This window comes from Apus apus, chromosome 2, assembly GCF_020740795.1.
Source record: "Apus apus isolate bApuApu2 chromosome 2, bApuApu2.pri.cur, whole genome shotgun sequence".
In the NCBI taxonomy this organism is placed as follows: Eukaryota; Metazoa; Chordata; class Aves; order Apodiformes; family Apodidae; genus Apus; species Apus apus.
In genome coordinates, this window is record NC_067283.1 from 127,420,746 (window position 1) to 127,442,283 (window position 21,538).

Sequence of the window (21,538 nt, forward strand, 5' to 3'; positions counted from 1 at the left end):
TTTCCCTCACATTATGGAACTGTAAGATTTTACTCCATTTCAGCAAACACATTGTGCCACACACTACAACGTTTTCTTTACAGACCTAAATAGATATGACAAGAAGTTGCAGTCTCAAAATACAGCTGTACAAATAAAGCCTAAAACACAAAGAGCAAAGTACTTGTACTGTGATCCCAAATAATCTATTCATATATATATATGTATGTATATAAAAATTAGTCACAACCAGTTCAAATATATTCACACAACAGGCTGGTTTTCTTCTGTCAATATGACACAATAGCCAGCCCCATGCAAGCATGTGGAAATGAGGTATGACAAAAAAAAACACAGAAGCAAGTGCTCAGGTTGCAGAGGTACCACCAAGGAGTTTCTTTGGCCAAATGGCCAGAAAAAGCAGAAGACAATCAAATGCTTCAACTAACCCTCTTCTTCTCTTTCAGTTTTCAACAGATGTTTGGAAATAGTAAACTCCTTCTAAACTTTCCCTTGAGAGCAACTGCAGATAATCTTTTTTGTTATACAAGCAGATGATCATGAGAGAAAGTCAAGTGTTTCCCTCAGTGGGAACTCTCCGTTAGTGCTCTCTGGCTCCACAGGCCATTTTTCTATTTTAACTTATCCACATGTACATGAGCCATTTCCATGAGAGATCTGCCCTATCTGGAAGGGTACATGGTCTTTTGCTGGAAATCCAACCACCTACACAAGAACCGGTTGATGTGGGCAGCACTGAGGGCCAGAGTCACTTGATTGATAAGGTTCCTCGCTTTGTGGCAAACATATTGATTAACCACTGGGACCCCTCTGGTTTCAAGCTCTGCTTCACCATCACTTGCAGTTCAGAGATAACATGAACAACTTCCAATATATCTTTCCAGATAAGTTTATTGTTCTGTCAAATCCTATCAAGATTTTTTTTTTTCCCCCAAAGATCTTTCATATTCTTCTAAGCACTTTCAAGGCTTGTGGTGGTCTTCCATAACATGTTTCAGAAAAAATGTTGTGGCAGGTCTAGTCCAAGCAGACACAACCTCTCACATACAGTCAGATGTTAACATTGTACCATCAATTTATTTCAGCTTACTTCCAATACCTCCCTTTTCTCTCCCCTCAGGTGTTCTCAAACTCTATGATTATGTAGTTCCCTAATGGTTTGGCTTTTCTTGTCATCATGCTTTTATATTTGCCACCTTATAGTCTCTGCTACCAACTGGTGACAAAAACTTAACCAGTTTTTTCCATATACTTGATTAATCATTGCTTATACAAGCCACTTTATAACAGGCTAAATGTTTTTCTATGCAATTCATTGCATATTTTCACCCTTAAGCCATTAGTAACCTTCAGCTTACTTTCATCTGAGTCCTTTGCAACGTGGCCTCAGGCAACTAACATCACTTGGAAGTTCAGCCACAGAAAGAGGAGTTACAACTAATCTGGAAATTTTTAAAACTAGCTTTGTTTCTGTCTGTAGTTACCTTCATCTGCCTTTGACAACTTCCCTCCCATCACAGTTGGGCAAATTAAACCTTTAATATGCCACCACTTGGAAACAACTGCTCAGTATAACCTGCAACTTCACTCCAGGAGCTCAGCTGTGGCTTTGCCCCACATGTGGGTCTGATCTGGCCTTACTTTTTCCACTGATTCTCAGCAAGCCCTGCCCTTCCCACTCACCCTCCTCTCAGTTTTCAACACCTATTAGCACGAGCATTTCTATGGACTTCTTCAAGAGCGCAAGCTGTGTCTCAGAGTGGTCTTCCCTTGCTCATTTTGGAAGAAATGCTGCCGAGTGCAACATCACAGTGCTGTGGAAGACCATGACAGGTGCTGCTTCAAGCAGAAAGTTTGGTAATCTTCTTGCAAAAACAGAGTCATTTCTTGCTTTGGTTTCTAAGCAGAAACTTTAGTAAGCAAAAAAAATGGAAAGCATTTTAGTTTGTTTTGAAGTTGTCAAGACAATGGTACATATTAAGGTTGAAGTTTTACTTCTAAATTGAAGTTCTCGCTTGATTCTTTATTATTAAGTGCCAAAGTTGAATACTGTATGTGGCAGCTAAATGATTACCACAGTTAGTATTTTCAGCAGTATATTAATAATTTTTCATAGCAAAAGCCATCTTAATCTGCCTGTAGAAACTTGTATTTGGTGGTATCCTGTCACAATCAAGTTGCTAGTCCTGAACTCCACAGACCCCACTAAAGACCATTCACTACAATGGAAATGCTGCCCAAATTAAAGCATGGTCAACACTGACATGCATTTTGAGGAATTTAGAGAAGTTTTTCTTTATTCTCCACAGCAAATCTGCAGACTGCAATTTATCTGCAATTTTTGTTACCCCCAAAAGCACATCCTGATACGATGCTCATGTTGCAGTCAAACATGAAGTCTTCTCCAATTTCAGTTAAATTTCAGCTTGGATTTTATCCTGAACAGCAAAAAGATTATTGGTCAAGAAAATAGGTCAAGTGTTGAACTGCCTATTCAAAGGATCAGCAGATACTAGAATAAGTAGACCTATCAGATCTATATGCAAATGCAAATACTTACATTTGACAGATTATATTTGTTATCTCTTGGGTACAACCTTCCCAGGCTTTAGCACCTTCCCTTGCTTCTGGTGCACTGCTGCTTAAAAACTGAAGTGATTTTTTTTTCAAGTAGTTCACTAGCATTTAACAGGCATTAACATGTCTGTGTCTCCTATACAATGGAAAGTATTAAACTCCCAAGAATATTAACATCATTTACCTATATGTGATCCAAAAAATGTCTTAAAATGTAAAAACTTACATTCCTGCAAATTTCCCATTTTTTTGTGCAGCACCTGTGCAACCAGGTGGGTGCACCAGGAGCACAGACCTCATTTTTAATAGGCTTTGTAATGGTCTACACAGACAGATGGCAAAAGAAAAAATATTGAAAGAATTGCCATGCTGAGGGTTTAATAATAATTCAGGGGCTGATTTACCAACGAGGAGTCAGGCAACAGGCACTGAATATGATGGAAGTGCACAAGCAGAAGGCAGCTGCCCAGTGCACTGCTCACCCAAGCCTCCAACCCTGTGACTCAATTGAGCATTTCCAACCAAGGTTTGCCAATTGATGCCAGCTGAAGAAGATCTGGCCACACATGTGATTGTGTCTGCCTGCCAAGAAGCAGCCCAGCAAACAGAGGCTCAGCAGGGCAAGGCTTGTGTCACGCTGTCAGGCAGCAGGACAGCAGCCTCCCCTGATCCTCTGGGGGGACACTGGCTAACTCCTACTTCTCCTCACCTTGTCTGCTGGGATTCTGGAAGGACTCTGATGTCTGAGAAAGTCCCCCCTCTGTGCACAGTTTGAATCCTAGAGGCCTGGGTAAATTACATAATCCTGCAACTATGGCCTATTTTGTGGCATTATGTATTGTTCACACAGATAAAATAGCTCATTTCACAACAACAACAAATAAAAGCACCCCTAAAAATCACTAAAAAATATTTTACGAGGGTGGAGGGAAGTATCTGTAGAAAAGCTGACATCATCCAAAACTCCTTATTAAAAAAACGTGCTAGTGGGAATATGCTTTGGAAAACTAGCTGCTTAAAAAAACACACCTTACCTTAATAATCCTGATGCCATTGCCATGTTTCCATTTTTGTACAAACCTCCTTTTCTCCCGCAACTCATAAAGCTATGCTTCTTTTACTTCAGCTACAGGTCACCAGAACTGGACTTAGCCCCAGTGTCCTTTAATTCCAAAACCAACTAGATCTCTCACAAACCATGCTGGCCAGTTTCCAGGCTGAGGGGAGGCAGGAGTGGGAGGGAACACACTAATTAAAACACACTTACAAAAAAAACTCCACCTCAACAACAGCCATTTCCAATTCTGGATAAAATTACATTGTCAATAGGTAAAAAAACATAATAGTGAATTTTGAGTCCTAAGCCTATATACAATATTAACACTATACAGTTGTTAAAGAAGACAAAGATCAGGATGAAGATTTTTTTATTTCCCTTGGATTCACTATGTAATTCGTGGGTCTAATTCTATCAAAAAACTCTTTTGATTAAACACCAGTTTAAAAAGAACATCAATACCTACAAGACAGTTTAGCACCAACCAGCCTACTGTATAACTCTTAGGTTTTTATAAACAACTTTTTCATTCTGACTTTGTGACCATCTCTGTATTCTGAAATAGATGCAAGCATGTAAAACGTTAGGGATTGCCAATAAAACTTCTACCTGGCAAGAAAACAAGTCACAGGTTTGTTTGTTTGTTTGTTTGTTTGTTGTATTTTTAAATAAGGCTTCAGCAACATTTTTGATCCACTACAGAACAAATACACAGCTTAATGCAGGAAGCAAAAGAAGGAATCAGTGTATTTCAGCCTAAGCGTATTAGTGGAAAACAACAATGAAATGTATATATTTAACATGATCTGTGTTTTAAAAATTCAGCCAAAACAAGAGCTCAGTAACTGCAAGACACTCTTCAGGCCAGTCTGAACAGCTAGGCTATGCTCTAGGGACGGGTTTAAGTAACTTTTCTGAACAAGAAAGAAATGAGGTTAAGATTTAAGTTTGCAGCAAAATACAACAAGCAGCAATGAGAAACACCAAGATAACACGCAAAATATTAAAAAATATTTAAATTAAATCCCCAGAAGGACAAAGGTTTTGGTTTATTCCTGCTACTTCCTATAGTGTTTCCAGTTCAAGTTCCCATAACAGAGAGCTTTTATGTAAATAGGCTCTAATTTTCAACATCCCAAAACAGCATTCTCACTGGAAGGAAAGAATGCATTACATTTCCATTTCACCAGAAATCTCTATTCATACTGGAATACAAAGAGACAAGACAGATTCTCATAACGATGCCTGGAAATAGTCTGCCCTGAAATTCAATGTATTATTACATTTTTGAGTATACTTAGCATTTAATTACTTGCTTCACCAGCAGTTGCACATTACATATCAACCATGTCAACCTAATCACTCTAAGCATTTGTAAACTGCTGCTCTCTAACAATACAGAAGATAATGCATTTTAGGGTCACTGTAAGTGTTCTTTATATAGCATACGATAATGTATAGTAATGTAGTATGCATTTTAAAGTAGGTTAGAACAAAATCTCTATCCTCATCATTTGACTGAACACACAAAATCAGCAACAGAATATATTTTCTAGATCCTAAAATACAAATCTAAACATTTATGTTGCATGGATTCACAATACGGTGTCTGGCAGCAAGAACTGAAGTCAGCAAGAAGTTTCTACCCTTTCATCCCCACGTGTACGTCAGTGCTAATCTCATTAAATACCATCTACAAACACAGTGTACCCCAGCACCAGCCTAAGGTGTTTTTGAATTATACAGCACCTATCCAGGTGAAAGACAGAATGATAGAAACTTTCACTCCCACATTTGAAATTCAGGCACTTATTGTACCCCAGATAAAACAACCACCAACTTGCGACATCTGAAATTCTGCACTAACTGGCTCAAGAAGCACAGATGTCACTAAAACTAGACTGAGTGGTGCTACTAAGCTTACGGGGGAGACAGCAAGGAACACTGGGAATCTGTATCCCTTCCCATACTCCATTTTCAGGTCTGAACACAAATGATTCAGATATTTTGAGCGTTTTCTCCTCCACCACATGAACAAAGGGATGAAGATCATAGAATCATATGATGTGAAAGTATGGCAGGTTCCTTCCTCATCCCGTATGCAGCCTAAGTAAGCTCCTAACAGAAACGTGACATGAGTTCTAAAATAATCAGACACCAATTAGTAACAATTACCAAGTATTAATACTGATTATTGAATGCATGCCTCTTCAAAATTTGCTTGCAGTGTTGGAAGTCTCAAAGAAGTAACTCTGTGCTCTGTATTCTGTATAAGCTGGGCATGCAAGTGGATGACTTGGTCACTGCTCTGTGAACCTGGCCAGCTGGGTTCAACTGGACAATGGCACCTGGGCACCGCATCTCTGGAAGGACCTCAGCAGAGGTCTTTCAGCCCTGCTTTCCTTTTCTTAAATAAAACAAGCCCCTGAGAAACACACTGACTCTAAACATCTAAAAATTAAGAAGCTAGCTTGGGAAGCCTTAAACAGAAGGAAAGTGGAGGATCACAGTTGCAAAAAGCAGGTTCATTTTTCATTCAGCAATGCCATTGCTGCACTTCAAGCTTTGCTAAACACACGGACCATCAAGCACTCAGGTACTCCACCAGTCTAAAAAGGACTTGGCTGGTCAGACCGGGCAGCCATAATTGCCTTCCCAATTATTGGTTTCACAAACAGCGAGTTTAAAATGAACGAAACCAATTATCTCATTTTCTTGCAGCGATGTACGTGCCTGGCTGTGCAAGCGGGAAGGGTGCCTGCCAGGCCGTGCTTTCCCCTCATCTCTCGGCAGCGAAAGCAGCTTGATGAGCAGTGCCCGGTGCTGCCGGGACGAGCTGTGACCACACAAAGAACAGGGGAGGGCCTGGGAATGTGTGCCCTGCACTGGCCAAGGAGCACTGAAAGACAGAAGAGGAGGATACACCTGGGCCTTGCTGGCCACCTCTGGGAAAGTTTAAAAAAACTGGAACTGGAGATAAAAATGAGCATGCTAAAGCGGAGTGCCAGGGAAGTTCAAACAAAGTTCTTGTCTCTATCCTGTCAGTTTGTAATTACCAGCTGTAATTAGCTCCATGTTTCTTACTGCACTGGCTGAAGCTCTAAAACCTCATATTAGGGCATTTTATTTTATGCCCATGAATATCTATTTTCTCTGAAATGGTGACTTTTCCTACTTCTGAGTGATGCAAAAAGGGTCCTAGAAGCCAGTGGAAAAGCTTTCTTCGCTGCCCCTCATTTTGATTCTGTCCACATTAAGATGGTGTACGTAACAGCTTAAGTTTTAAGTATATTACTAGTTAGCAGTAATAATTATTAGTAGTTTTAAGTAGATTAATACAACCTTGTTTATGGACCATCGTATGGATAGAAATATCAATCTGGCCTGTACTTCCCAAATTTCATGTGGAAATTAAGTACTTTTAGAGTCAACTACTGCTGAAGATGTGTGAGAGGCATCACTTGTTTATCTTTTAATTTGCTGGTGGTTTGGGATTGGTAATGGTGGCAGTGGTTCAAAGCAGAGGGGAGAAACACATTCACTTCTGTCATCTCCTTCAGGATCAAGCAAGCAGAGCCCCCCAAAATCACACCATACAGGAGACAGAGGAGAACTCCCCACACTTGATAGAAGATTTTGGAAATGCTGCCTCACTGCTCCTCTATAAGGCACCTTTGATCAGCTTATCCGCATTGGAAAGCCCTCCTCCTCTGTCTATCCTGGATAGAGATACGCAACAGAGTATGTCTAGTGAAAAGAAAAACAGATGAGCTTTATTTTCAAGATCTCTTGCAAATAAGGTACAGAAGTTGTGAGATTTCTATGATCAGAAGCTATTGTCTGACTTTGGAAGCAGCCAGCTGAGATGAGATGCTGCATATCCTGTATCACTTAAAAGGGTATGGAAATGTAATCCATTTGCCTTAACATCCTGGAAATAAAGACATTTTGCTTGTTTGTTTAAATTATGGAATTTCAGTTAAATTAAATGAAGACAGTTCCAACTATTGCAACCTCTGAATGAAATAGGTGCTGTGAATAAAAGCTTCAAGGGACACTGCTGATCCTTGAAGCTGAGAGCCTGGAAGAGATATTGCAAGATCAGGATTAAAGCACACATCTTCATCTCCTCTAACTGATCTTGAGCCTGGAAGTAGAAAGCTCCTCCTTCAGAGAAGACGAGCAAGCAAGGTGTGTTGCCACAAGTTAAAGAGATTCTCCCAAATATGTGTTCAGCTCCAGACAAAAACATTTAGCACTTTTCCTGTTCAGAGCGGGAGAGGTACCAAAAAAGGAGTTTATTTTTGGGTCTGACTACCTGAAAAAATATTTGTATGACAGAGTTTCATCTCATTATCCCTGGGAGCAATGGAATAACACCAGCAGGAACCTGCAGAAACCAAATGTGACCTTCTCTTTCTCAGCCACTCCAGGATCCAGCCCTTGATCCAACCACAAGAGGGATGCAAACATGTCTCGTTGAAGAGTCTTCATGAAGAACCAGAAGAACAATCAAGCCCAAAGTCAAACACAGCCCACCCAGTCCAAATGGCTGCTAGCCTCTAATAGAGGAAGGCTTGTTCCCTTTCTCACTTTCCTTTTCCTCCCTTTGAATGCCCTAAATACGAGATCCCATCTTTTCCCCTGCACAAGCCCTTTCCTGAGTCACCTTACCTCACTGAAGTTACAAAGTCTACAGACTCTCTGCTGCACAAGTTCTCTGCTGTTGAAGTAGCCCACAAAAGCACACAGCAAATTCTGGCACAAGCCCAAGGTAGCTTAGTGCATGGCTGGGAGATGGAGGAAGGATAGAGAGGGGAATGCTCCACCCTTTTTAGAACTGATGAAATATTAAATCTTTTCACCATGGCTCCATGAACACCATCTAGTTTTACCCAGTGCCTGGGCATAAGGCATGCTGTGCTGCAAAGGCTGCTGCTCCAGCAGTGGGACGTACCAGCATGGAAAGAGAAACACCTGCAAGACCAACCACTTTTCTCTTGCCCTGAGAAAGTAAGGACAATTGTCCAGAATAGCGGTGGTCACATTTCACATGGTAAAGTGAAAATACATGTATCATGCAGGCATTAGCCACTTTATCTGCTGAAGCAGAAAAATACAGTAAGTAACCATCCAGTCTTATGACTGCTTGTCATAACTGCACTGCCTATCTAAAGTTCAGGTCACCTCCTCTCCACTATGTTAAAAAAATACATTAAAGATGGTAAAAGGATGAGATATATAATTTCACACATCAGCATCTAATCATTGAGGCATTTTACCTTCCCTCTGATTCTGTGTCCAGTGATTGTAACAGTCTTCAGTAGTCTCAAGCAATACTTAAAAATTACTAGGATTGCTGCGGAAAGGCTTTAGGAAACGAATGGATTCACCCGTGAGGTTACATAATTGGGCTGAAATCCCATATCTGCTTAAATTAGCAGGACTTTTCCATCAACTTCGGCTAGGTCAGGATTTTCCAGAAATTTATTTTTTTTGTGTGTTTTGCAAAAACACCAATAAAAAGATCTGTATTTTTATTCAAAGTTTGAGCAACAGAAGTTGTTCAGTTTCCTGTCTTCATTAGTTTTGTTGTCAAACAACAAGTATCATTCCCACATGTACTTTTTCATACAATGAGACAAATGTCACCACAACCATCATTTGGGACTGGAAAGTTTGACAAGGTGCCAGAGTGGTGAAAGTGATCCCATCCCAGATTGTTTTCCAACAGCAATAAGGTTAAATTTCTATGTGCTCTGTTTGGCAACATGTACAGTGAAAAACATCAACACAAGTCAGTGAAATTGAAGCTACTCACCTTAGGAGCTAATGAACACTTTTTAAATTCACTTTATATTTCCTGTTGCAATTTTTGTAAGCAAACAAAAACACTAGTAAGTGTTTCTCTCCTAACCTATCATCCTTCTGCAGTCTTTAGACTGACCTCAAGCAGCAGGAATGGTCAAGCTGCTCCTTATTTTTAGAAATAAGCAATTCAATAAATCACTTGAAAGTATTACAAAGCCAGTGAGCACTCTGAGGAGGGAAAAAAAACTAAAAAGGTATCACAGCAGTGTTTACAGAGCAGACATCAGCCAGGACTAGCATGCTCCCTACTGCCCAAGCAGCAAAGCTCCCATCTTTGAGATGGCCAAGTGACACATTTGGAGGACCAAATTTATCCAAGAGTTGGCTAAGATCTCTCTGGTGCTCTCATACCACTGGAATTTCTAATCTAGAAGTTGGAAAAACACAAGAGTTCAAAGCTGATCTACAGGACTGTCAGACTTCCCTGTAATCTTGGGTCAGAAGCAAAGCTGGTAGAGCACAGGGTCAGGAAAGGCACAGATGGTCCATGCATCCACACTTGTCATAAGACACATTACAAATGTTAATTCCCAGACCATGAAAAGCACTTTCTCAGTGCTTAGTTTTCAGATGCAAAAAACCTTCACTTCTACCTTCAAGAAGGAAGACTCAGCGGACCACAAGCTGGTTGATTCACCTTGATTCCCAGGAACATGATGGAGTAACTAATCCTGGAAACCATTTCTACACATACAAAGGACAAGAAAATCATCATGAGTAGTCAGCATGGTTTCACCAAGAGGAAGTCATGCTTCATCAGCCTTATGAACTTCTAGGCCTAAATGACTGCCCTGGTAGATGAGGGGAGAGCAGTGAATATTCTCTACCTAGACTTCAGGAAGGCTCTGGATGCCATTTCCCATAACATTTTCATAGACAAGCTGTTGATGCGTGTGCTCAATGAGCAGGCAGAAGGGAGGGTTGGAAGCTGACTGCACGGAGAGGCCCACGGGTGTTAGCTGGTGGCACAAAGTCTAGTTGGAGGCCAGTAAATGGTGGTATACTCCAGGGGTCAATACTGTATCCAGTCCTGCTCAAGATCTTTATTATTATTTGGATGATGGGGAAGAATGCATCCTCAGCAAGTTTGTAGATGGCACAAAATAAGGTCGAAGCAGCTGATACACCAGAAGTCACATTGTCATCCAAAGGGACCTCAATAGGCTAGAGGAATGAGCCAACAGGAACCTCATGAAGTTCAACAAGGGAAAATGTGAAGTCCTACACCTGGTGAAGAAAACCCCCAGACACCAGTACATATTGGGGGCCACCCATTTGGAAAGCAGCTTTGCAGAAAAGGCTTTGATGGACACCAAGTTGAACATGAGTCAGCAATTTGCACTTGTGGAAAAGGATGTGAATGCTGTCCTGGGATGCATTAGAGAAAGTACTGCCAGCAGGTGAAGCAAGGTGATGCTGTACCTCTGTTCAGCACTGGGGAAGCCACACCTGGAATACTCGGTCCAGTATGGGCTCCCCAGAGGTTGCCCATTAAGGTTGTGGAGTCTTGCTCCTTGGACATAGTCAAAAGTCATCTGGACGTGGTACTGGGCAACCAACTCTAGGTGGCCCTGCTTGAGCAGCAGGGTTGGACCAGATGGTCTCCAGAGGTCCCTTCCCACCTCAGCCATTCTGTGATAATGACTACTGGTGCACACCTCTAAGCATCAGTACATACTGCATACCTGAAGGCAGCCAACGGATCATTCTCAACTGAGCTCATTCTAGACTGAAACCGTCTAGCAAATAAGTATCAAAACTGTTAGTGTCTTCACTGTACCTCCTTATTCTCACATAGTTACAGTTTTCTAATACAGTTCCTTTTAAGGATAAAGTGTTTATGCTTGGTCTGTGTCCAACGAACAACAACAACAAAATTACATCAAAAATCTTCACCAAATTATTCTCATTCATTCTTTATTACTGGAGAGTGGAAAAAAATATCATCTAACAATCTCACCACCCCCAGCTCTGCCTCCAGTAATCCATACTATGTATAAACTTTATTTTTAATAAGGAAGAAAAAAAAAGCCAAGTCTAGTTGTGCAGTTCCCACACCAAATTCACTAGTCAGTTTTTCTGTCAAGGACTATAAGAAACTCAATCATGTTTGAAATTTAAAAATTAATTAGGGTTATCTGCTTACAAAAATATGGCTAAACTTCAAGTGTTTATCTGCCTCTTGTCTCACCCTTTAGTTGCTCCCCAGTCTATTAGTATCCATTCTTTATCTCTTGTGTTACTGTACACAGGCTGGCCTAACAGGATCCTGCTCCAAGATGAGAACGCCAAGATGAGTTCTGGTGTTGTAATAAGTAGTAGTATTTATAAAAACATCTTTATCATTATTAGTCTGAGAGGGAACATGTCAGTCTACTCTCAGGTTAGCATGCAAGTTCCTAATGCATCTTAGAGATTTCTCTACCACTAAGTGAATCTGGTATTTGAAGGACGCATTCTGCAAATTACCTGTAAAAATATATTGGCTGGATGGCCGCACCCAGAGAATTGTGGTCAACAATTCAGTGTCCAAGTGGAAGCAAGTGACCAGTGGCATTCCTCAGGGGTCAGCACTGGGACCAGTGCTATTTAACATCTTTTTTGGAGACATGGACAGTGGGATTGAGTGTATCCTCAGCAAGTTTGCTGATCATACCAAGTTGTGTGGTGGGGTTGACACATTAGAGGGAAGGGATGTCATCCAGAGGGACCTTGGCAGGCTGGAGACGTGGGCCAATGCCAACCTCATGACGTTCAACAAGGCCAAGTGCAGGGTCCTGCACCTCGGTCGGTACAACCCCAGGCACAAATACAGGCTGGGGGGAGAATGGCTGGAGAAGAGTCCTGAGGAGAAGGACTTGGGGGTGGTAGTAGATGAGAAGCTCAACATGAGTCACCAGTGTGCGTCGGAGTCCAGAGAGCCAAACACATCCTGGGCTGCATCAAAAGGAGTGTGGCCAGCAGGGCCAGGGAGGGGATTCCGCCCCTCTGCTCTGCTCTGGTGACACCCCACCTGGAATACTGTGTACAGTTCTGGTGCCCGCAGCACAAGAAAGACATGGAGCTGATGGAGAGGGTCCAGAGAAGCGCCACAAATATGATCAGAGGCCTGGAGCACCTCTGCTATGAAGACTGGCTGAGAGAGTTGGGGCTGTTCAGCCTGGAGAAGAGAAGGCTCCACGGAGACTTTATAGGGGCCTTCCAGTACCTGAAGGGGCCTACGGGAAAGCTGGGGAGGGGCTTTTCACCAGAGAGTGTGGTGAAAGGTGAAGGGGTAATGGTTTTAAACTGAAAGACGGGATATTTAGGTTAGACATCAGGAGGAAATGCTTCACCATGAGGGTAGTAAGGCACAGGAATAGGTTGCCTAGGGAGGCGGTGAGTGCCTGAAGGTGTTCAAGGCCAGGTTGGATGATGCTTAGTGCAGTCTGGTCTAATGGTAGGCTTCCCTGCTCATAGCAGAGAGGTTGGAACCTGATGATCTTTAAGGTCCCTTCCAACCTTAACAATTCTATGATTCTATATTTGCTCACATGTATGAAACCTAAATTAAACAGTACTTCGCTAATCAAGCAAAAAAAGTCTGTTTTGCCCAACATGAACCTATAGTTAAATGGAGCCTGTACAGAATGGAGTTATATCCAGTTGGTGGTCAGTCACAAGCGGTGTTCCCCACGGCTCAGTCGTGGAGCCAGTTCTCTTTAAAATCTTTATCAATGATCTGCACAATGGGATTGAGCACACCCTCAGTAAGTTTGCAGGTGACAGTAAGTTTAGAGGGAGTGTTGATCTGCTTAAGGGTAAAAATGCTCCACAGAGGTAACTGGAAAGACTGGATAGGTGTGCTGAGGCCAGCTGCATGAGCTTCAACAAGGCCAAGCGCTAGGTCCTGCATTTCAGCCACAACAATCCCATGCACTGGTACAGGCTTGGAGAGGAATAGCTGGAAAAATGCCTAGAGGAAAAGGACCTGGGGGTGTTGACTGACAGCCAGCTGAGTATGAGCCAGCAGTGTGCCCAGGTGGCCAAGAAGGCCAACAGCATCCTGGCCTGCGTCAGGAATAGCGTGGCCAGCAGTTGGGAAGTGATTGTCGCCCTGTACTCAGCTCTGGTGAGGCTGCACTTTGAGTACTGTGTCCAGTTCTGGGCCCCTCACTACAGGAAGGACATTGAGGAGCTGGAGCGAGTCCAGAGATGGGCAACCAAGCTGGTGAAGGGTCTAGAACACAAGTCTTACGAGAAATGACTGAATGAACTCAGGTCATATAGTCTGGAGAAAAGGAGGCTGAAGTAAGACCTTATAGCTCTCTACAACTACCTGAAAGGAGGTTGTAGTGAGGTGGGGGTCTGCCTCTTTTCCCAAGTAATAAGCAACAGGACAAGAGAAAACAGCCTCAAGTTTCACCAGGGGAGGTTTAGATTGGATATTGGAAGAAAATTCTTCACAGAAAGAGTTATCAAACACTGGAACAGCCTGCCCAGGGAGGAGGTGGAGTCACTATCCCTGGAGGTGTTTAAAAGATGTGTAGATGTTGTGCTCAGGGTCATGGTTTAGCACCAGACTCAGCATCGGCCGAGTTATAGGTTAATGGTTGGACTTGATAATTTTAAAGGTGTTTTCCACCCAAAATGAAATTATTCTATAGTCTATAGCTGAAGCTGAATGTTTGAAAGGATAACAATGAATTCACACCTCGTTTTAGAAAGAATGCAGAGAAAAGGAGCAAAGAAGCAACGAGTTAATTCAACCCAGCCAAACAACATATGTAACAGGCAGCTGATTTCTTCCAGACAAACTGAAGAGATTTTTCTAAAGACCATATATTACACACGACTCTATCTCTAAAAAAAAAAAAAAAAAAAGAAAGAAAAAAAAGAAAGAAAAAAAAGGCAAAACACAAAAATTGTCTAAAAGCATACTTTTTTCCTGGATCAACCTATACTCCTACCAATATCTGCCATCCACACCCTGAAATCTCTGGCACAGACTTGCATGTGCTTTGTACTTCTTACTTGTTGCTAACACCACTTTTTGCAAGGTGAGCAAAACTGAGCCCAATGTGCATGAAGCTAAGTCTTGCATATGAAGCCTGGGCTTTCATATTCCTCCTGTGTCACAGCACAGCTCTCTGCACCCTTAAGTTGTCAGACTCTTTATCTGCTCATTTCCCATGATTTTGGGAGCTGCATATTTGCAGGAAGAAATGAATCTGTGGGAAATTCATCCTTCTAGCTACCAAGGCAATACCTAGAATGGATAATTTCATAGGTGCTTATTAAGGTGAAGGGCAGAGACAACAGAAACATAATGATTGAGGAACAGGAGCAGCCTGCATACTCAGCTGGGTTAGAAATGCCCTGTGTCCATATTCAGAGCTTGGGGACGGAAAACAGGCTGGAGATGAAGTGGCAGCTCAGCTGGGCTAAACAGAAGAAAGCACAAACCCTTTTATTATTTATAAAAGTAAACATTGCACCATGTTGGCAAGTTATGACAAGCCCGTGTTCATTACCAGCGCAAATCGTCAACCACAGTGCTTTAGAGGTTTACAAGCAAATTGGTGCAGCCCTGCAACTCGCAGTGAGGCTTGCTCACCATGTCCCAGATAAACTCAGCATCACAGGCTGCTGATGGACACTACTTCATAACCTTCGGTCCAGATCACCAAAACGAGAAGTTTCCACTAAGTGAATTAAACCCACTGCAGTGCAGCAGATCATGCCAGCCCTATTACCCTCCTGCAGTTTTGCAGTTGGTCTTCTACATTCATTTCATGCCCACTTTTTCACACTTAATCTGTTGCTTTAAAATTACTTGGAAGAATCCTTAGATTAAGCTTTACATGCTCCTACATACCAATCCCTAAAAAAAATATAGAGAAAGCAAAACCAATTTCTTTAAAACATTAAATTATAACAGTTTTCCTAGTTTATAGTACTTCAAGGTATAGATATTGAAAGCAAAAATGAGGCAGGTCATGATGGTTAAAAATATTCTTCTAAAGTCAGTAAATACCTGCACATGGTTACTGAACTACAGTCTGCAGATTACTTGAGAGTTTACTATGTATACTGAAAGTAGGCTACTATACATTACTGCACTCATCTCATCCATGAGGAAGATTTACTCTCCAAATAGATTGTAAAGACATGGGCACAATGCTCTTCTACGCACATATAGTCTTAAATCCAAGCGAGAAATACCAGCAACCTTGATTTAACAGACCTACTACTTGTAAATACGCTGAGGACTGACAAAGGAACAGTACACTCTGATAACCCATGTTTTCACAGAATCACAGAATGTCAGGGGTTGGAAGGGACCTCTGGAGATCATTGAGTCCAAACGCCCTGTCAGAGCAGGATCACCTAGGACAAGTCACACAGAAACGCATCCAGATGCATCTTGAAAGCCTCCAGAGAAGGAGACTCCACAACCTCTCTGGGCCGCCTGCTCCAGTGCTCCGTAAACCTCCCAGTAAAGAAGTTTTTCTTCATGTTGAGGTGAAACTTTCTGTGCTCTAGTTTGCAGCCACTGCCCCTCGTCCAGTCATAGGGTACTACAGAAAAGAGATTGGCCCTTCCTTCTAGACACCCACCCTCCAGATGCTTACACACATTAATAAGATGTATGTAATATATACAGATCATACCTATGTCATCCATCTGATATTTCAGATTATTGTGCTCCATTTGAGAAAATCACACTTTTAACCTACTAAGTACACAGGGAAAGTTTCTCTAAGCTTCTTCTACCCCTGGAGACAGATGGGGCCAGAAGCCCATTCTGGTGCTTTCATCCTTCAGCTACTAGTCAAGTGTCAACAGTTTTTGTAGCAATGAAGTTATGCCAGCCTGTCAGGCCTCAATAGCACTGACAGTCTGACCCAGCCAGACTATAACCACATCTTCTGGCCCTTGACAGATTCACTGAACATCTACAAGGACGGGGTCCAATAACCCAGCTGGGTCAGATTTATGCTGTCACTACTATATCAAACTTGCTCTGAAGCAATATGGGGATAACTTGTACTTCTGCTGCCGTCTTCCTTTAAGGATTTTTTGTAGTTTGTTTGGTTTGGATTTGTTTCCTAGTTTTTCCATCCATGGACACAGCAAAGACCCGACTGGTAATGTGGTACTACTGGGCCAACCCTGATCCCTTGTTAAGTAATAATCATTATCTAGATTAAAAAAGAAGAAAAAGAAAAAATCCATCCAAATGGATACCCTTCAAGCTTTCATACACATTTATTTTACACAACCAGCGCACACCAATCACATAAATCCTCCACAGATCTACTCACAGACTTAACTAGACTATATGGGTTATTCAAAGAGAAAAATAATCACAGAAAACCTCCCACAACAAAATTAAGCCTAAACCTTGAAGGATCTCAGCCCACGAGTCTTCAGCAGGCTGCTCCCAAATGCTCCAAATTCCGAGGACTGCCCGAGCACACTTCAGTACGATCCGAACCGGGCGTCTGTCTGCACAGTCCTGCTGCATTCAGAAACTTCTCCTCACAAATCGCCCACCCGGGTGTCCTTACCACGGCCACCTTCCCCGGCAGGAGCCCTCCCCGCCCTGCCCAGCAGCCTGTCACCGGCACAGCCCCCCCGGCACGGCTCCAGCCGTGAAAAAACCCCAGTGCAAGCGCCCGGGCTGCACAGCCTTCACCGCCACCCCCTCTCACAGCCCGGCTGCCGCGCACATCACCCACCGAAGTCTTTTATTCTCAATACTCAAACTACTTTAAATACCGGGGACTCCCCCACCCACGCCCCCTTGCACCGCGCAATCTGCCGCACCGGGCGCCCCGAGCCCAGCCCTCCCGGCGGGCCGCACTGGGCACCCGCCTCCTCCGGGACCTGCTGAGCGCGGGCCCGGCCGCCCCCGCAGCCCCCGGGCCGCGCCGGGGGCCGCCCCGCCGCCCGCCCGCCCGCCCGCCGAGTGCCGCCGGCAGCCGCAGGGCCCCGGCCGGGGCGGAGCACAGCGGCCGCCCCCCCCCGCTCCCCCAGCCCGGCCCGGGGCACCGGCCTGCCCCGCCTCGCCGGCCCGGCACCCCCGCCCGGGCCCCTTGGCGGCACCGAGCCCCGCCGGGCCGGGCGGCTGCCGCCCCCGCCCCGCTCCCTCCCTCGCCCTCCCGGGACGCACCTTCAGGCTCCCCCGGAGGGGGCCCTTGCTTTGGCCGGTCAGTGCCGGGGGGGCGCTTCCCAGGCCGCCCTCCTCCTCCTCCTCTTCCTCCTCCACCTCCACCACCACGTCCTCGTCTTCGTCCTCCTCCTCCAGCGCCGCGGCGGAGCCCTCCCGCCGAGGCGGCCTCCAGGCGCTGTCGGGCTTGGGGGGCCGGACCCCGTCCGCCGGCGCCATCCCCGGCCCCGCGCTCAGCCGCCGGCTGCCCATGCTGGAGCGCTTGGCCAGGCGCCTCGCCTGCATGCTGCCTCCGCCCGCCCGGCCCGGCTCCCGCCGCGCTCAGCCCCGGCTGCGGGCAGCGCCGAGCCCGAGGGGCGGCGGCGGCGCTCACCGGGGGGCGGCGGTGGGTGTGTGCGGCGGGAGCGCCGCGGCCATGGGGCCCGCACCCGCGGCCGCCCCGCCGCTCCCCACCTGCTCCCGCCGCCTCCTCCGCCGGCCTGCCCGCCCGGCCCGGCTGTCGGGCGCACGGTCCGCTTGCCGCTCGCCCTTCCCGGCCGCCGCCGGTCCCCGGCACCAAAACCCGGACTGGATTCCCGCCGACTGCGGCTCCGCCGGGCGCTGCGCGGGGCCGCGCTGCCTCCGCCCGCGGGCGGGATTCCCTGCGGAGCGGCGCCGGCCCCGCCGCCCGCCTCGCCCGGGTGCGCCCGGCCGCTCCCGCCCTGCCGGCACCGCCCGCCGGCCTTCCCTGCAGATGTTCAGGGGCCGGGGTGCCCGGCAGCCAAGCGAGCGGGACGCGCTGCCAGATGTCTCGGGCCTGGCCGAAATGGAATTATTTCACCTCTCCGCCAAAAGCATAAGCGGAACTTTTGGGAAAAAAAACGCAGAGAAGAGATTAGATTTATTTTTAATTTTTTATTATTATTTTTTGAGGAAAAAAAAATTGAAGCAGAGCTATCTGCAACAGCCTGTTGAGGAGGCTACCCAGGATGGTTAGGGAAATAATTTCCAGTTAAAATTGTAGCACTTCTGTGGTTCAAGCTTTAAAATGCCTTTCTGAAAAGTTCTTAAAATAGTTTCCAAAACGAGTTTTAAGATCTTGCACTCACCATTGTATTACAGGCTTCTAAACACTTATTAAAGCCTCCTGAGACTGAGTTATACTTAAGGTTGCCTGCCACATGCTTTTCCTAACTTCTTCCTCTATTAGTAACTTTTAAGTCTGCATGTGCATGTTCTTTTTGAGCCATACATATTCTTTTCCATTTAGAGGTGAATTACAGTAATTCCCTTTGCAGTGTTCAGTTCACATTCCTCCCCACACGTTCTGTTCTGTAGACAAGCCAACAGGCCAAAGGGACACAAAGCACGGCAGCAGGGGGCCAAGATTCACCTCCAACATTGGGTTTGTCTGTCCCCGTCTACAAGAAATTATATTTGTTCAGTTTGGAATATAGCAGGCAGTGCTTTCTATGCAAGAAATTATAGACACAATACCCATTCTTAAATAATGAAGGCACTTTCCACGTCTAACTGGAAGTTTTTTCAATTTTCTCAACCCAACTCCACAAACCAGTTGATTTTATTCAATTCTTTCAAGATTACCAGAGACTGTGCATCTCTGGACAAGATCTGCAACAGAATCATTGGCAAATTCAGGCATTATCAGGTCTTCCAGCAGGATTTCTCCACTGATCTAAAAGCGACATTTCCAGGACTTTACTGCAGCTTTGATCAGCTGCACTGCAATGTTGGGTCACCCCATCTCAACGCAGAACAGCAGTCAAAGCCCCTGGTACATGCCACCATGAGATGTCCCGTCTTCTCTTCCTGCCAATGTGTGAATATTTAGCTTTTGGATACTTGGTTAGTGCATCAATCATGGATTTTTGAAGCTGAATTTGCACAAAGGGTAGGTTCATGGAAGTACAAACCAAAAAGAATAAATGCTTTTTAGTTTCATTCCTACAGGGAATGTTCAGAATCAGTGTTTAAATTTGACAAAATATTCTGCTTCAGTTTTGCCTTAAACATTAATTCCATCATGAATTTTAATGGTATTGTTACTTCGTACTTGTACATCAAGGGCATAGAGATGGAATAATTCAAATACCTCCTAGTATTAAAATTGCTTACAATATTTCATATAATTTGAATACCACCTAAATCTAATTATGATCTTCTGTAGTGACCTGTGTTCACAGGTACTGGAATGAAAATCACTCTACTGAGGGTCCCATTCCTCTTTGCCACATACTGGGATAAATGCTGAGAGACTTCCTTGAGGTTTTCAGGAGTCTGTATGTTTTAATTGTAGGAAAAACAGAGTCAAAATTAGAAATTATATACACCAGAAGAGTTACCATGGAATGGGATTATATGTGCTAGCATGAAACCCACAAGGAGACAGAAGGCTCTCTTGTAGAAAAGAGTGATGACAAGTCTAGTTGCACAGACATGTCTGTTAACTTCCATGACAACTCACACTTCAGCCTCTATTTGAATTCTCTTTTCAGCCCTTTTGTCAGGTTAGTTCCGGGACCTGCTGTAAGATACAGCTGACTAGATGCCTCTTGCCCTGAGGTTTTGGTGAGTGAACATAAAAGCAGAGATTTTTAACCAATAATCAAGCTGTTAGTTGTCAGTTAAACAACTTTTTTTTTTTTTTTCCCAGAAATTACTAGCTGGGTTCTCTGGGTTGGGAGCATGGTAGCAGGAGGCACAGAAGATAGGCTCAGACAGGTTCTTAGGGACAAATGAAACATTCCAGGCCTGTCTGCCTGCTTGCTGGAGATTGCTCTGTCGTCCAGGGTGCTGCCTCTTCTCCCCCATGACCACAGCAGGTCATGGCCCCTCAGGTCTCAAAGCAGAGCAGGACAGCAGGTGAACCCTGGAAAAGTTGGACAGGGTGACCAAGGAAGAGTGTAACCAGATTCTGATGGAGGGAGAGGAGACAAAATGGTTCTGGGATCAGAAGGGAAAAGGAATGGCAGGCCAGAGTTTACTGGACTGATGGGCAGGACAATCCTGGGAAGGGGGTTAGAGAAGAATACTGATTTTTGATTAGTAATCTGAGCTGCTAATGATTTTTACTCCTGCTGGGTTAGCAAATGCAATGAGAAGCCAGTGTTGACAACTCTACAACAGATTGGTTCAAGATTTCTAGCACTTCCCAGGCAAGCCAGATTGGAGCTGTAATAAGAATAACTTCTCTCACAGTATTTGATGCAAACAAAAGATAGAAATGACTGTTTGCTCCATTTCTTCCAGTCTGTCTGACTTGCAGTATGAATGGAGCCGAAGCTGAACCCATATTGTCCTTTCAGTGGTTTCAAGGGTAGTTAAATTACGGGGAAAATCTTCTAAGCACAATCAGGGAGTCCTAAATACAGTCCTCTTCATTATCTTTACATTCACAAATTCTTAAGAGTCAAACACAAGCCATAATCCACTCTGGCCCATAGCCACATGCTGACATCAAGTAAATTCGTGTGATATACAGGGTAATATGTTAACACTTAGCTAAACAGAGATATCTCATGATTGTACCACAGCATAATATGTCTCTAATGAAAGTACAGGCTCTGGCTGTAATAACAACTGTTTACTTGTCAATTATTTCCTAGCTTATTAAAAGTTAATGTGTACATTTGCATGGCCTTTATGTATACAGCTTTCCAACACAGCAGAAGCATTTCAGATGCTTCTTTGCCTCTAACCTTAGCAATCAATTCTTATTTCCAAAAAATAAACGTGTCTCGCTCTCTCTGAAAACATGGGACAATTCAAATTGTGAGTATATATAAGCATGTATATCTCCCATCAGAAATTCTTCTAGAACAATCTGTGAAGGTGAATTACAGTGACAGCTTTAAGGTCATCTTGAATAATTACTAACT

At 44.2% G+C, this 21,538-nt stretch overlaps 1 protein-coding gene across 3 annotated transcripts in view; it reads right to left on the reverse strand.

The window, feature by feature from the left end:
• The window catches only part of ZNF704 (zinc finger protein 704), a 103,190-nt gene extending 84,971 nt beyond the window's left edge, over positions 1 to 18,219 (reverse strand). For all 3 annotated transcript variants that reach the window (XM_051612543.1, XM_051612542.1, XM_051612544.1), the window contains exon 1: positions 17,664 to 18,219. In XM_051612543.1, the coding sequence (XP_051468503.1) occupies positions 17,664 to 17,945 (282 nt within the window). In that variant the 5' untranslated portion in view covers positions 17,946 to 18,219. The remainder of the gene's footprint in view (positions 1 to 17,663) is intronic.
• Between the last annotated feature and the right edge of the window lie 3,319 nt (positions 18,220 to 21,538).